The 17,823-nt window shown below is 42.3% G+C and overlaps 1 protein-coding gene across 1 annotated transcript in view; it reads left to right on the top strand.

Moving 5' to 3' along the window:
* Window positions 1-17,823, top strand: part of AKT3 (AKT serine/threonine kinase 3) — a 190,461-nt gene that overhangs the window by 98,371 nt on the left and 74,267 nt on the right. Inside the window, exon 3 of the mRNA XM_028531272.1 lies at window positions 12,812-12,937. Coding sequence (XP_028387073.1) covers window positions 12,812-12,937 — 126 coding nt within the window. The remainder of the gene's footprint in view (window positions 1-12,811; window positions 12,938-17,823) is intronic.

Below are 17,823 nucleotides of genomic sequence, written 5' to 3'. Positions count from 1 at the left end.
CCTATTTAAGTGTCCATTTCTTCAGCTGTGAAAGAAGGAAACAATAGCTGCTATTCAGGGATCTCAGGAGGGCTAAATGAGATAATATACTTCGAATGTCTGGAGCGGATGCAATAGTGGCTGTTAGTGGGCTTTCGTTTTTGTTAGGTGTGAAGTATGAGTCTGAAGGTCTGTAGCTGTTGTCATTGGGGGGGGGGGGGGGGGGGGTGCTCTGTGGCAAAGTGAGCACATGAAGTTCCAGAGGCCGTGTAAGAGACACAGCTGTTGTCTTAGAGCCCTGTTTGTGTAGTGATGGATGATTGTTTCATAAATATGAAGGGAGATAAATCATCTGAAGAATGTAACTATTTCGGCGGGTATGGTGTGTTATTCAGTAGTGATGGTTTTACGTCGTATCCCATAAAGCTACTTTTCTCCTTAGAAACCCCAGCATGAGATTGCACAAAATTGTACTCATTCTCGTAATCCAGTATTAATCTCATTATTCCAGAGTGACGTTTTCCCTGTCACGGCCAATCCCTAAGCTGTATTTGGATTATAATTATTTTCAAAGTTACCAGATAAGGATGATGAGGAACAAACACCATGAGAGAAGTGTTAGCTCCTGGTGGCATCTCCAGGCGTCCTTGGGTTGCCGCCACTCTTTATTTCTCAGGGACGGAGCTGACCAAGCCCACGTGGGACACAAGTGCCGGCACAAGCAGAGGTCTTCTCAGGGAGGAAGTAGCTTCGAGTGACTTGAGGGTGTCAGGAATTCAGGGTAGAGGGGCCAGTGCCCACACTGATATAGGTGGTTCTTCAAGATTTTTCTTTGCAAGTGGTTTCTGCTGGGCATTCTCTCTTTACTAAATATTAATACTTTCGGATGCAGAGTCAGGGGACCTCGCTCCTGGGAGGGGAGCCTGATACAGTTTCCCAGAGTGGGGACGGGGCTGGACGTGGTGGCTAAGGACTTCTGCTGAGGTCTTGAAGAACTGGTTATGCAAAAAAAAAAAATAATAATAAACCTCAATTTGAATGCTATACAACACAATGCTAGCTGTATATAAGGATATTTTAATGTTTAATAGCACATGGTAATGGATGCCAATGTTTATATACAGATAGTGAAGTGTTATAGCTTAGTTTTTTGGTTTTTTAAAATAATGGTATGTTTACCAAAAACAACTCGTATTACCAAAGAAGCAGAAATATCCCCTGGTCTGTGAAAAGTTGTATCACAGATTAGGATGAGACTGTGTAACAGTGCCGACATTTTCACATATGAATGAAGCTGTACTTGGTATATTTTCAAGGTACTTCAAAAAATTTTTTAGGAACTTCTAGCTTTAATGGTATATACATGTACTTGAATTGTGCCTCAGAAAAATCCTGCATGAATAGTAATTTTTAAAAATATTGGCCAGTAAGTTGAAAACAGAAGAGTATTTCACTGTCTGACATATTCTTTAAGGCATCTTGCTAAATGTTTTGGCTTAAAATTTTTAATGTGTTGTAGTTTCAAGGAAATCTGATTAAAGATGTTGGTAAACTTGGTAGCACTTTTTAGAACAGAAGATGATTAAGATACAAAGGCAGAAAGGCACAAACCGTGAAGTTCGAGTATTTTCTTGGCGAGGAAGCCACTTATTTGTTTGAGACTGCAACACAGCCTCAGAGTTCATGATTTCATACTTCTGAGTGGAAGCACACAGAACAGCAGCTGTTGCCGCCTGGCATGTTTCTGAGGAGAGATTCAGACTCGAGTACACATATTTGTTAGAGAGGGAATCTTGGGAGATGACCCCCTTGGCATCTGCATGACGTTTAACCAGCTCCGTCAAGGTAGCTGTGTGTGTGTGTGTGTGTGTGTGTATTTTTGTAAAAAAAGGAGTTAATCAACATTTTTTCTTCGACCTTAAAATTCTCTATGATATGATATTACTTAAAAAGAACAAAACCGTTTAATTCCAGGGGCACATATTAAAAACCTCGTTTGTTTATACTTCTGCCAGGAATGGAGTAGTTCCTGAGTGGACTGTTACACCTAAAGTTATAGAAGCAAGATCTTTTAAAAAAGTAAATGCAAATTCTGAATAAAAGCGTAATTCTACTAAATGAAAACCATGTCTCGGGAGATCTTCCTGTGTGAAAGTAAATGTTCTTATTTACCTGCTGGTAATCATTGGGATCCACCTCGAGCAGGTCCCTCACTGTGAGAACTCTGTGTTTTTCGGCCTGGGTTTGTCTGGGTGGGGTGGGGGGGTTGTAGTTTAGACTTGCATAGTCACTAATGAACTTACCCAGGAGACTCTGACAGGAGATTAGCACTTCCTCTATTCTTAGATGTCTTCCGTGCTGCTGGATTATATAGGGTTAGTTATTCAGTGTTTCTGTGCATACTAAGAAAATCTTCGACAAGTGAACGCGTGCCAGAAAACTTTCTCCTACTTTTGGGAACTAGGTACTTTCTGGGGAGAAGGAGTGAAACTCCCTGCATATTCCGTTAGGTTCTGGAAAGGAAATTGATCGTGCTTATGCCTCGTAAGGATTTTTTCCAGTTTCAACATCAGCCTGAAAAGTAAGTGGGTGCTCTGATCCTCGGCACCAATTCATCATGCGTATTATATTTTATTAATAAATGAGTGACTTGTGACAAATGAGTCTGTTGGCTGGGTGAAGAAGAAACCCCGATCACCTACATATAGTCTGGGGCTGAATGTTAATCACGTTGAATTACTTATTCTTTCCCCGAAGGTCTGTAGGTTCTGATGTTCTGCAGTTTTTAGAGAAATTATTCTACAGAGACCATTACAATAGGAACTTAATGAAATATTTACACAGTGCAGAATCACTTACACGATTTCTTTTTATTTCATTGTGTTTTGAGTGTCTTCCATGATGTGGAGGCTTCCAGTCATTTTCTCCCATGGATGCCTTAATTTTAAGAGAATCTTCCCTTTCAAACTCAGGAACTGTTGAAAACAAGCTTCATTATCTTGTGGAAGTGTGGACAGTGGCAGGAAAGAGACACACTCACGCCTAATTGGCAGCCGTACTCCTTTCAGGTTTTTAAAAACGTGCATTTGGATTAGGACGGTAGGTGAAGAGCAGTTTCTGAGATTTCTCTCTGTGTGTTAGGTAATACTGCCCTCAGAGGGCCAAGGTAAGGAAATTCATTTTGTGCTCTGAGAAGCAGCTTTGCTGCTGCTCCTCGGATCTGTACGTTTGTTTTGGGAGGGAGAAATGACTTCTTTAAGGAATTGAATAGGGTTTCATTCATGGTTCTATTTTTTTTTTTTTGCCCTGTTCTCTGAAAAATGTTAGGTATATCTGTACACTTCAGCTTGACAACAGCATTTAAGCACATTTAGTTCTTTTCTAAGAAAATGGTAACAGATGCCAAATGAGATCAGTTTACAAAAAGGATAAGAAAATTACCTAGGAAAGTTAAGGTGATTTTTCTTGGGCGTATTTTACTTTATATCCCTTTGATAACAGGTAATGCTGGCATTCAAAATCATTTGAGCCGTACTTTTGAAAATACAGCAGCATTCACTGAAACAGGCATTATATTCCCTTCAGTTTTATGAACTTAAACATAATCACATGTTTAAAATACAGTATAAATCAAGAGTAATTTACTTCACGGGATATATCATTTTTAAATATAAGTATACCAGAAGTTGCAACGTACCATTATTCCTAAGCACTCATAAAAGCCTAACAGTTACGTGTGGCTTAACATCTCTGAAGCCAGAGTATTTGCGATTAAATGATGATTAACTTGTGCAATGAAAGCCGAAAAGTCAGAAGGGCCTGATGTCAGAATACTGAGTGGTACGCTTTTGCTTTTGCTTTTTGTATGTAGCAACTTTCTTCTGAAAGGAGCATTGAGATATTTAATAGTCGTATCCAGTGAGGTGCAGGCTTTTTCTCTCTAGATTTACTTTTGATACTGAATTAAGAAAGACTGTTTATTTCTGGGACAGCATTATCAGGTTTTAACAAAAGATTTCAATTGGCTGCATATAAACGATATGTAACTATTATCAGTAATTATGGAAAGAGGACATTTGTAAAGTGAACTAACAAAACTTGGAGTTTTACCCACTAAAAAAAAAATAGCACATACTTTGATCAATAAATGCAAAACTTATTGTTTGGACAAATGAAATGAGTACATTTTATTTTATTTCATGTACTTGATTTATTTTTGTATAGTTTAATGTATTGCATGTATTAGGTACTTACTAAATCTTTTTTGATTGGCCATATTTTAAGACGTTTATTCATTTAACAGATGGTTGCGTAAGGCTGACTGTGAGCACGATGTTGCTCTATGTGCTTTACAAATATTAATTTGTGTCTTCCCCACTATTACTGCCCCCGTTTCCCAGAAGAGGAAGCTGAGGCACAGAGAGATTGAGTGATGTGCCCAAAGGCACGTAACTAGTAAGGAACAGTGTCGACATTTGAACTTTGACCTCAGAGTTGTGTTCCCAACCTCTATAATGTACAGTGAGGTCTGTCTGGAAAAAGACCAGCCATTGTTAACATAACGAGAATGGTTTGGGTGACATCGATGTAACCCGGCACCCAAGGACAGTGGACTGGAATGCACATGTGTGAACAGTGATGACTTCACTGTTCTAGTCAGTGGGGGCAGTGGGCGCCATTGAGTGAGCATGTGTACTGTGTGGCTGTCACATTCAAAATGACTGAGCGAGTAGAGCAGCAAATCTGCGCCAAATTTTGCATTAAGCTTGAACATTCCTCTGTGGGAAACGTTTGAGTGATTCAGAAGGCCGCAGCTGTGGGCAGCTGGTGATTGGCAGCTTCGTCACAACATCGTGCCTGGTTTTGTGTCACCTCTTGTGCACAGTTTTTGGTGACACATCAACTTACCCAGGTGACTCAGCCCCTGCTAAAGCCCAGATTTGACACCCTGCGACTTCTGGCTTTTCCCAAAACTAAGCCCATGTTTGAAAGAGGAGAGCTTTCAGAATGTTGACAAGATTCAGGAAAATATAACAGGCAGCTGATGATGATTAGAAGAACTGTGTGAGGTCCTAAGGTGCCTGTGTTGAAGGGGACTGAGGCGTCATTGTCCTGTGTGCAGTGTTTCTTGTATCTTCTGTAAATATCTTTATTTTTCATAGTGCATGGCTGGATACTTTCTGGACCAACCTCGAGTGCTACTTTGTCCTGAAAGCCTGAGCAGTGTGGCAGGGTAGGGTTTTATCGGTGTCATCAGCCTTCTTCTCAGACCTCAGCCTCGTCCTGCACTTGTTCCCGTGTCCCGCCCCTCAGTGTGGCAGTCTGCCCCAGGCGAGGGCACCAGCCCCAGCCCCCACCTGTGCTGGGAGGGTCTGTCTCGGGGAAAGCCTGGGTCGGTCCATTCAAGGGTCCTCTCCCTGTGCGCACTCCTCCTTTTCTCCACGTGCACACTGTGCTGTTCTCTGCAAGTGTGTCGCCTGGGAGACACACAGGAGACGGTGCCACAGACTCACCTTCAGGATAACCGAGGGTCTGTGGTTTGACGCGGTGTCATTTTTGGGTCCCACGCAACGGAAAATTCATCTAGGAGACAGTCCACTGGTGAGAGTCTGTTATTTCTCGTTGAGTTTGATTCTGTGGAGCCGCGATTTTAATAGAGGGGTGAGAGGGTCATGTCACCTGAGGGCTTTTCCAGGTGGCACAGGCCTCCTCCTGAGGCGCCAGCCCGCCAGCCTCTGCCAGTCCTGCCGCAGCCCTAGGGAGACGCCAGCATTGGACGTCCTGTCCAGCAGGTGCGTCATAGCCCCCGCCGCTCCGCTGTAGGTGCGGGATACGTGGCGAGGAGGTTTTTGTTACGGACTTGCTGCCCCCATGTTTGGTATCTGTTCAGGCATTTTAACTACAGTGTGTATATAACACAGGATGCTGATGACACTGCTTTGTGTATTTAGAGACTGTGGTGTGGTGGGATGGAAAGCATGTATATAAGGAAGTTGTAAATTTCCTAATGCAGTTATCTTGTACAATCGGCTCAGTTCTTGGAGGAAGTCTACAGACCTATGGCTACTTGGTTGAAATAGCGCAGGAGTGGCTGTGTGTTGAATGCAGTGTGTAGAGTGGAGACTTTGCTGTAATGCAGAAAGCAGATTAAAGGGAAAGCTCTGCTTTCACCATCCACAAAGGCGTAAATGTAAGCAAAATAATAATTTAGCTCACATTTAACCCAGCAGGAAGCTGAGTACAGATTGGGCAATTCTCCACAACATATCTACAGTTATGTAAACTAATCTCATGGTTTATCCTCATTAAATTGCCAAGATGCAGTTTTTCTGTTGGCTAGTTTGTATGGGTGCTTGTTTCTCTCTCTCTCTCCTCTCCTCTCCACCCGCCATTGCTTTTCTCTCACAGTAAAACTTAATACTGTAAGTCTATTAAGATGTTCCATGTTTAAAAATAATAAGTAACATATTTTTGGTTTAAAGCGCAGTGTTCCCTAAAAACAAAGGGAACGAGGATTTGATTGACTAATTTACAGAGCCCCAAGAAACAAACCCCAGAATGCTTAGAGGTGGATGGTAACTGTGCAGCTCTCCAGGTGACAGCAGAAGGTTACGGAGGAGAGGAAGTCCGGCTGCAGCGGCCGTCCTGAGGTCCTTGAGGAGCCAGTGTTCTGGCGTCTCATGTTCAGGGCTCAGGCCCTTTTCTCATCGCGGCTTCAGCTTCAAAGCAGACCATGGAGCCCAGCCTTCCTGAGGAAGTAGATATGAAAACTATTCTTAATATAAAAATGACAAGTTCATGCATTATGCAGTGGAAGCGAAATGTCTTGACTATAATATACTGTTCAAAATAATCATGATGGAGCATATGTGATAACGCATAGGAATGTGGGTACATCTGGAAAGCTTTTAAGGCATCTTGGAAGCACAACTCGAAATCACCAAAATTGTAAACACCTTCCATCTGGCCAGTGGCAGTGGTAACATTGACCAGGACAGAGCAGACAGATCTCTCAGGGACCTTATGCGATAGACGACCTGGAGGAAATCATGAAGATTTGAGCGTTTTGCTGTATGACCTTTCTAATCAATACTGTGTAGAAAATCAGGAGAGAGAAAGACAAGCGCGGGCAGCATCTTGCAACTTGAAAGGCTGAGGTGTGTTGTGTGTTACGCTAGATGAAAGCAGCGTGATAAACTGTGTTGCCACGTATTGTCTGAGGCTTCAAAGAGGAGTATGTGCGGTGCCTCGTCTTTCATGAACTATTGAAGGACCAGATGCCGATATCCCTCCTGGTCCCTTCGCCCACTGCTCTGCATCAGATAGCCAGTACCAGGGCTCACCCTTTCTCAAGGCACGTGGATGCTATTTGGAAATGCCAAGGCACGGGAGATTTTGCTGTCCTTCAGTATGGCCCTCTGTGTCACCAAGAGTGACCAAGAAAGAGGGAGAAATGTTCATTTTGAATTGTAATCGCTCAGATCATCCCCTTCTCTCCATGCATGCTCTCTTTGCATGGCTGCCTGCTACACTTCAAGCTCTGTGCGGGCAGGTCCGATGCCTGTATGGTTCGTGGCTGCATCCTCAGTGCTTGTACTTACTTTGACACTATGTTTGAATGAATGGTCCATTAGAAGCCTGTCTGTCCCTACTCTCAGATGTAAATGTTACAGAGCCTGATTTTTACATCCACGTTGCCACTGAGCAGTACCTTGACGGAAGAGCAGGGGCACATCTGGCAGTCATCATCCGCTCTGAGAGTCAGCACAGGTCCAGGGCGGGGATGAGGCTGGTCAGGGAGGTGACGTCAATGGTGCCATCAAGTTGAACGCTTTCAAGTTGCCCAAGGGCAAGGAAAGGACGTAGTTGAAAGGTCTTAATAAAAGGAGAATGATCGCCGAAAAACTTAGGTTGGCAGGACCTGGAATACCTAATCAACATATATTTACTAAGCACCAACAATATGCAAAAGCATTTTCCTATTTTTTAAAAGCTATAGTTCAGATGGTCCCTGTGCAATCGAGAAATTATGATGCTATCTCCTGGCAGTGTAGGTAATAGAAAAAATCCTTCAGCATTATTTCCAAGACACATGTAAATGGGGATGATGGCAATTCAGTGAGAAACACATTTTTCCTGCTCCCTGAGAGACGTTAATGGGGCTTTTACTTAGGACTAATTGGAACATGGGATCATGGTCCACTGTGTAAAAATGTAACAGGCAGTTTCAAAGATTGCAAATGTTTTATTATGTTTTGCATGTATTTCGTGAGTAACTATATTTTGTTTCAGGATATTTAATATATAGCATACTATTGTTATTTATATATTCAGTATTTATTTGTTTATGGTGCTAATACTTATTTTATGAAAATCCACTAGTGGATAAATACTCTGCTGTCTTTCTGTAGGTAGTTCATCTATGTAAATTTAGTTGGTATCTGTCAACAAGCAACTACATATTTACTACATTGTGAATCATGAAAGTGAACAGATTTTATATTGAAATTAGCATTAAACCTTTTTTGTCTTAGGTAAAAATTGACCCTTGAAAACATGTACTTAAGATTAATGATTTCTTAAAGTCATATACCTTAATTTTTACTAAAAGCTGACATTTTTTTGGTTTCAAGTTCTTTGGAATTTTTTAAAATACTTGAATGTTCATGGTATTATACCCTGTGTATGCTATTTATTAAAAACAATTCAGAGAGACCTAAGACTTTTGCTCTGATATCCTACTCCTATCTTAAAAAAGAAGTAAAAGTAAGAAATCAGAAGAGTGTTTGGATATTGGGTGGCCTTTTCATTAATTTGTTTAGATAGGATTCAGGTCTTATATATCTGACACTAACTAATGAGACTTTTTAAATTTTTGCTGATGGAGTAAATTTATTGCTGATTGTTGCTTGTTGCCTCATTTATGCAAATACTCCTGAGTAATGTGAACTCGGAGATGGATTATGAATGATACTACCAGGAGTGATAGCGGCTCCCCTTAAACATAACATTGTGTAGTACTTGCTGTGTGCCAGGTATTGTTCTAAGTGCTTTTTACCTTACGTCCCTATAAATACCCTACAGGCAGGTGCTATTACAGCCCCCACCTTCCAGATGAGGGAGCTGAGGAGCCGAGCGGTCAAGTTCCTGCAGCTAATAGGTGGGGGAGGAGTCAGGGTGCAAACCCAGGCTGTGCACCTCCAGAATCCTGGCTCTTGAGTAAGCACAGCCGCACTTCACCTGGGGGATTTTAGCGATGCAGGGGAGGAGAAGAGCTGGGGCCTCCTTCGAGAGGAGTGTTGGTCCTATATTCACCGCAACAATTTGCTGTAACTTCTTTCACACGCCCTAGCGTTTGTTTTGGATAAAGTTTCTTTTGTTTGGAAAGTGTAAATACCAGTGGCTCTCTCTCTGTAAATAATGAAGGTTCTATTTAGAGTGGTTTTTTTTTTTAATCAATGTATGAATTAAGTGTGGCTATCATCTATTCATTTTTCCTCTCAGAGATGATAAGGACAAATATAATACATCTTAAAAACTTGGATAGGGATTAAATACGGAGTAAAATATACTTAAAAAGCAATATTATCAGGGGAGTTAAGTTTATCATTGTTTCGGCTTCATGGTCCATCAAAACAGTGAGGCCTCTTTCCACACATGCGCACAAGGATGCCTCCACCCTCTTCCTAGGGAGCACTTACATTTTGAAGCCTGTGTTACAGCCAGTGTGAGCGGCCTTTGGTAATTTAAAAAGCTGTGTGGCCTGTGTTTATTACTGAAATGAGAATTTGAGTTTGCAGTATAACCGTCGGTAACCAGCATCTTTTGTTTTCTTTATAATTTATCCCAGGAAAGGAGTGTATTTTTAAAATGACTCTTGTGTTTCGTCCAGTTGAATTCTGAAGGATCGTGGTTTTCTGGGTTTTGTGGAAAACAGTGCTGCGTGGTACGGGTGTCTTTTCAGCTGGATTGGGTCGGTGCCTGCTTCAGCAGCTCAGCTCCTCCACCTCCGTGTGTGTTCAGCGTAGCTCACAGCACCTGAGGCTGGGCCTCCGGGAGGTGAAGGAGTAGTTCTCTCTGTTCCCAGCCAGTTCAGAATTCACTGTGCATCTACCTTCTACCTCTTGTGACGTCACAGTTAGGACCGGGTTCCAGAAACCACCTCACCTGAGAGTGGAGTCAGGTGCCCGTCAACGTGATTCCTTGGTGAGGGCACAGGCTGAGTTTATTCTGAGGCTCTTTCCCCCATTGGTATGTCTGGACAAATGTAGACATTTCCTACTCATTCTAGGTGTAAGACCTTTTAAACATTCAAATCGGCCCATTTTTAGTCCTTAGACACTGTTGCTATAGCTCCTGCTTTGGCACCTTCTGATGACTTCAGCATCTGAAAAGTCCAAACGTGGTCACTCTATTTTTAATTTTTCGAGGAGCCTCCGTGCTGTTTTCCCCAGTGGCTGTACCAGTTTGCCTCCCCACCAGCAGTGCATGAGGGCTCCTTATTCTCCACACCCTCCCCAGCACTTACTACTTGTCTTACTGAAGGAGCTATTCTAACAGGTGTGAGGTGGTATCTCATTGTAGTTTCAACTGCATTTTCCAAGTTGCTAATATATCATAGAATTGTATGATATCATACATGTCATTGTATGATATCATAGAATTCATTCATTTAGTAAATTATTGAGCATCTGTCAGGTGGCCAGCTCCAGGCTGGGCACTTGGAGCACATCACAGCAAGGAGAACTGACAGTATTTACTGCCAATGGTGAAAGTCAAGTTTCCAGGCAAAAATGCAAACTTTGGAGAACGTATCTGCCAACGTGAGCCTTACCGCTTCCAGGGCGTACTTCTCTGATGAGATGTGCCGTGATGATGGATGTGATTATACAGTGAAACGTGTCAATATTTGGAGGGTTGTGGGACCAGCGTTTTTGGAAAGACCAGCGTGTCTCGTTACACAGTCATGCACAGTGTAAAAGATTCATTCAGGGCCCCCCAGACCAGCGGCGCTTCACGTTGTTCATGGTCTCTAGGTGCACACTGCAGTTAATCTTCCTGAAAACTGCCACTCGTCAAACGCTGGTGTAGTATCAAAGAGAGAGACCCATAGCTCTCTGAGCACTCTCCCGTTTTCCAGCTACACGTCTGTCCGAGCCAGGTTTTCTCCCTATGTTTCAATGAAAATAGCACACTGCAGCAGATTGAATGCGGAAGCAGATAGGAAAATCCGACCATTTTCTTTCAAGCCAAACCTTAAAGAGATTTGCAAAAATGCAAAGCCATTCTACTCTTCTCACTAACTTTTCTGTTTGAGAAAATATAATTTTCTTTATAAAAATATTTGTGACATGTAATGAGTTTGTTATTTTTAAAAGAGGGAATAAAGGAATTGTTTCAGTTTTTAGCACAGTAAGCATTATGGATTTCCTCTGCATAAACAAAACTTTTGGAGGGTTCTCAGTAATATTTATGGGTGTAAAGAGACCTGAGATCACAAGTCTGAGAAGTTCTGATTCAGAGGAAGGCTTCCACGTTGAAAGATACTGATGTAGCTGGGGGAGATTACGGGGGAGCTTGCATTTTATGCTGAAAGACTTGCACTTCCCAGTGAAGAGTGAGGAGTCGGAATGTTTGAGCTGAAAAGTGACGTGAGTACTCTGGAGGTGACAGCCGCATTGGGACAGCAGCCGGGGCGAGTGAAGGGACAGGGGTCCCACCGCCTTAGCAGAAGGGTCGAGGGGAGGGTGTTAGGTTCGGTTGAGGTTGGGCCCCATCGGAGAGACTTCCGGCGGCAGCGCTGGTGGAGCCACTGATCTGCCGAGTTAAGGGAGCAGTCAGGTGTTCTGTCTGAGCTCAGCTACCTGGGGTCAAGGGAAGCCGATTCGCAGGGAACGTTGAACTGCTTCCAAATTTTTGTATACTGGGATCAAGGCTTTGAGGTTGCGTAGCCAGGTAGAACTAACCAGTGAAGGACTGAGAATTGAGACCAGGTGGCCTTCCAGCTCCTGTGGCATCGGTGAGCACCTCTGTTGCTTAAAATCATGAAGAGTTGTTTTTGACACAAGACAGTGGGGATCCGGTTGCTAAAATTTTATGTGTTGGTAGCTGGAGGATAGCTTTTATCAAAATCCACTGAATTTGTTGGCCATTATGTGCTTGGCACTGTGCCGTGTGCTCTTGTCGTTACCGTGTTGGTGTGCGTGTGAGCGTGCATGTGGTTTTTAAGCTCTGTTAGCCTCGGTTCTGTCATTTCCTTGACTTACTGACAGCATTGTGCAGCGGGTTATTTTCCTACGTAGAACAATAAAATGTTGTTTAAACAAGTTATGATCAGGATCGAACAATGAAAATAGACTCTTCCCTTTCTTTTTAAAAAAGTGGCACAATCAGTCAGTGGTGCACAGGAGAGAAACGTCTATTTCCTATCGCCTCTTACGATAAGTGCTTTCCATAGAAATTCCTCAATACTGTGTGGATGGTTTACCAGGGCTTTTTAAAACGACTGAAAGCATGCTCTCAACAACCATCTGATAAAATGAAAAACTGAACAAAATGTGTACTCAGACGAATGATTCTCTGAAGAAATAATGGTGCAAATGAATTATCAAAGTGTGAAATCACTAAAAACAAAACATGTTTGGGTTTTTATTGAATCATAATTGCAGGCTTATGAATTTTCTTTTGTAGGCTAACTTAAAAGAAAATTGCCTAACTTAATTTTGGGAGGCCAGTGTTGTAGGACATACATTGTACCACGATTTATTTTTCGCATAAAAGCCGCTGTTCACTTTTTCCCTCCAGCATTAACATGCACGCTTTCCTCATGCAGGAGAATACATAAAAAACTGGAGGCCAAGATACTTCCTCTTGAAGACAGATGGCTCATTCATAGGCTACAAAGAGAAACCTCAAGACGTGGACTTACCTTATCCCCTCAACAACTTCTCAGTGGCAAGTAAGTTCATTGTAACCGTTGACTCACCTTGTATTTATTTGTTCGCATGACCTTATGTGGCAGATACCTTAGTATACATGAGAAACTTTTAAAAAGTTTAGGTTAGTATTTGATAGCAGAGAGATGTTAAGCTGTGATAGACTTTCAATTCTGTAGCATAGGGATGATCACTAATATGTGGTTTTATATAATGAATTATTTAATGTGTTTTTTATAGTTAGCACTTGAATGTGATCATTGTAATCCCCCAAATATATACTTCAGGTGTTCCCGTACCAAATGTAAATGAAGCCCTTTGAACCTGGCCGCTGTGGTGAGCCTGGTTTGAAGATGAACAGAACTTAGTGCATTGCTAGTCAGTTTCCTAGCATAACCTTGGGTAGCTCTTCTGACTGAGCGTGTGATGAGAAGTGAGTGATTTTCGTTAGAAATCACTTTCAGGGGAGATTTTACATTTGTAGTTAAATCTTTCTTCTGTACAAATATCTAACAAAAAGTTTGTAATTTAAACTTACTGAGCAATTATGTGCTTGCTAGAACCTAGCCCAGAGTAAACAGAAAGACGACGGTGGTGGTAATGACAGCGGTCGTTACTGTTTCACTGCGACCAGGCACTTGGGACTGCAGGTGATCGGTCATCAGTGGGAGGGTGTTCTATGCTCAGTTCAAAGCGAAGCATTTTAAAGTTGTGTCAAGTTAAAATAAACCTGCCTAACAGCTGAAGTCCGTACCGTTGAGACAAAAATCTTTAACTGGACACAGTTCTTAATTTTGGTTTTCATTGTAGGTTGTCATCTATTAGCTGCATGTAGAAAAGATATGAGGGAAGATTAAAGCAGGAACAAATAATAAAAAATACAGTAAAATAGTAACAACAAAAATCCAAGATAGTGGAAGTCCTTGAATGTTATAAAGGTCATTTTACCATTATATAGGGTTCCAGGCTTTTTAATGGATACTATCTGTTAATTTTTTTTTCAAGAATAAGAGAAAATATAAACCAATGGGTTTGTGAAATTGTTTGAATGATAAAGATATAACCTCAAAAAAAATGTGAACACTTACATGTATAAATTAGTTAAGGAAATTATTTTTCCCACCCAAAGACTCATTGCGTAGTTGTAGCTTTCCTTCAGTAGAAAATTATTTTTTTTTAAATCTCATTGTCAATTGCAAATATCTTGTATTTTGTGTTGATTTAACACGTTTTCATTTTAAAGATCCTCTGGGCGAGCATTTACTTTAGAGGGACAGCAACTGACTTTAAAACACCAGCTGCATAGATTGTCAGGTACTTCCTGCAGCCACTACAGTTCCTTGGTTTCTCTCTTCTACTAGCGATTGCTATTGGTTTGTCTGACATCATTTATAAAAGTATAGAACTCCTGTATCTGCTGATCAAAATGCAGCATTTTTTGACCTTATGAAATTTCACACCCCAACAAATTTTAAAGACATGCTGTATGCCACAATCTGCCAACATCTGCTCCCACACTTGCACTGGCAGAGGCTGGAATAAATGCTGCGCTCTCGGGGGGAGAGCCCGTGCGGCGGCTGACAGTCAGCTCGTCCTGGAAATGAGTATTAGCCGACATCTGCACCCTCTGCTCGCGTCGGCGGCTAGGAGCCGCAGGCAGTGGACACGAACCCACGAGTGAAGTTGCAGGCCTGCCCCTCCGCCTGCAGAGGTGTGTTCACGTGGATCTTGCACTGGATACACCGTTTTAAGTGAACTGCTCTTAAAGCTTGGTTTATTGTGCTCTTAAATCTTTTAAGTGATAGTTAACTCGGGAAATAGTGTGGTAAAACGGGCACTGGTTGAAGTTCAAATGCCAGCTTTGCCAGAAGCCGTGAGTGTGGCCTCGGGTACGTCGTTCTCTGAAACTCGGTCTTTACGCCCTTCATCAGAATAGCGAAGGCGCTTGGGCTGGATGAGCTTGTGAGGCCCCGTGTGTCTCCGGCATTCTGGGGTTCTGGGAGCGGGGGGTTGAGCGGGCCCTTGAAGTGTGGATAGGAGTTAAATTAAAGTAGAAGAGAAGGATATTCTCAGTGGGGGTGGGGGTGACAAAAATGTTTTTGTGAGACATTCTAAGAAAGAACAATTGGAACAGGAGAGGATTACTTCACCAATGGTTTCTCTGCTTCTCAGTCCCTATTAGTGCACGAGAAAAGGGACTAGTTTACAAAGCATTTCTAAGGTCTATTGGGAAGTTGTGTGCGTGTGTGTGTATTCTGTATATTCCATTGATAGCTGCAGTATAAATCTCTTGTTTTTCCTGATAATTAAAAATGTTACTTAAACTTAATCTATGTGGGTTTTAATGGAATGTTATGAAAATAGGCTTTTTAGCCATATGAAAAAATAAAGTGAGAACTGGTAGGGACTTAGAATTGATCTTTTCAATCTTCATTCAATTTCTGGTTCCTTTCTTTTGAAACCCCTTTTATTTAGTAACTTCTTCAGTGGCCACTTCGTTTCTAAGGCTAGCGGATGTTGTTCAGTCGTTCTTTCCATTGATTTACGTCAGGGCTGCACTTAACACCGGTGACCACCAGCTCCTTCCTGGGGCGATCTCCCTCATCCCTGTCTCTTCCTTCCGGAATGCCTCTTTCTCCTGGTTTTCTGCCTTTGCCCATTGCATGCGTCTTGGGGTCCAACCATGTTCCAGCACAGGACTCGTCTCCCGTGGTACCCTCGCCCTGGGTGGGCACGTTCACTTGTAAGGTGCTAGTTACTGCCCGTCTGCAGCTCACCCCCACACTTACATGTCTGCAGGGCAAGCCTTTCTGCTGAGCTGTGGGCTACTCTGTTCCCTGATTTCTGGGCCTCCCTACTAGATATTTTGGGACTCAACGTGTACTAAGTTGAACTCAAGATAATTTATCAGTTTTTCCCCTATGTTCCCCTATTTTCCCCTATCTCTTTTCTGTCTTGAGCTGAATCCATTCCATGCCTTCCCCCCTCACATCTTCACCCCACTTCCAATTTACTTCTAGTCCTGATTTTGCTTCTTATTTCTCAAACTTACTTCCTTTCCTGTGATTACCCTGAAACAAGGCCTCATCATCTCTGCTATAGATTCTTAACTAGATGCTTTGCCTCTAGTTTCGGCCATTTGTAATACTACCTTCACGTGACCGCCAAAGTGATCTTTCTAAAGTCAAATCCTAAGGGTGCCAGTCCCCTGGGAACGCCCCGCCCTGGGTCCTCGTTGTCTGGTGCATAAAATCCAGCTCCCTTAATCCGTCACACAAGGACCTCCTCAGCCTGGCCTCCGCTCTCAGCTCCGGCTTTGCCTCCCGTCTGTGCGGCTGTGCGTGGGCCGCGCTGAACTGCTGGCCACGGTCGACGCTGCGCACTCGGCTGCTCTTCTGCCCCGAGCCTGCGTTCTCGCTGTTCTCTCTGACTGCAGTGTCTGCTTCTCTAATTTGCCTGGATCTTTTTTTCTTTTCGTTCCTTAAGGCTTTATTCAGATTTAAATTCCCAGCCTACTCCCTCGCTAGAGGTCTCCTCTCTGCCCTTCCCAAAGCTTGTTACCTTTTGTCGTTATCACAGCTTTTCTTGGTTATCTGTTCAAGAGCCTGTCTCACCTGTTCACTGGGGAGTTACTTGAGGGGAAAGAGCCGGTGTTTCTTATCTTCTGTGTCCTCGTGCCCACACGCCAGGGCTTAGCAACTGTTTTTAAGTGAATATCTGAAAACATCTGGTCTGTATTTTTCACTTTTTAGATGAGAAAAATGAAGCCTTTAGAAAGTCAATGATCTTTTTTAAAGTTATTTTACTAGATAGCAGTGGTAAAGTATCAGATCTCTCTACTGTTATTTAAAAACATGATTCCTTTCCCCAGTCACCTTCTGTGACATTTTTTACTTAGATGAAGAGCCTTGAGATTTGATTTTTGGGTGGGAGTGCCCACACTTACACGGTTAGATGTTCTCTGTCATGCCGAATTTTCCAAGCCCTGTAAGATGCGGATCGTAACATTTGACCTTCATCCTTTGGGTAGATCAAATGAGAACTATATGGAAAGGTGCCCTCTAAAAGTAGTGCTGTAGAAATGTAAATAAAAATATATTTTAAACACAAGGTACATTTTTAATCAGAATTATAGTTGGATAAATTGCTAAGTGTAGACTGAGATTATCTTTGCACAGGAAATAGTGCATTTTGACTGAAAAATAATGGACTCACACCAGCATTGTCGCAAAGCTGTGTTCAAAGTTACTTTGAGTGCAGTAGCCTGTCTACCCAATAGTTACGGTTTTTAACATTCTGACAGCTATCAGTCCGACTCAAAAGTAGAAACAGTTCCTTCGTGGAGAACTGGAACAGTTGTCCGTATGTCTTGGGACTCAGTGTCGCTGGCAGCGGACACCAGGGAGAAGTGCCTGGCTGTGTCCACAGAAGGACCGCCGAGAATCCTGCTTCCTTTGCTCGGGGTTTAAATACTGCTCGCCCTGACGGCATCGCTTTCCTCCCTGAAACCTCTCAGCAACTCCTTTTTTAAGAAATTAGGTCGGTCTGCATTTTAAAAGTGAAATAGAATGTTTACTCATTAACCTGTTTTTCTTCTTCTGTTTGAAAGAAAGAAGGAAATTATGGGCCTTACACCTACCAAAAATTTTTTTACCTCTGAATAAATATTAGACTCAGAGATTATAAAGGTGAAGACAAATATGTTGATTCCTACTAATGCTTCCACCGTGGCTGTTTACGGGGAGAGAATAGCATAACACACCGTGCGATCCAGAATGGCAACCCCATAATCTAGAATAACCCAACACTATGTAAATATATAAGGATTAGGAGAGAATAGAATTACTCAATTTCAAGGGTTTATTGATCATTAGAATCAGACTAGATCGTAAAAGGAGTATTCAATACA

This window comes from Phyllostomus discolor, chromosome 15 (genome assembly GCF_004126475.2).
Source record: "Phyllostomus discolor isolate MPI-MPIP mPhyDis1 chromosome 15, mPhyDis1.pri.v3, whole genome shotgun sequence".
Lineage (NCBI taxonomy): Eukaryota > Metazoa > Chordata > Mammalia > Chiroptera > Phyllostomidae > Phyllostomus > Phyllostomus discolor.
The sequence above is the reverse complement of the archived record's forward strand: the minus strand, read 5'-3'. Positions and strand labels throughout refer to the sequence as shown.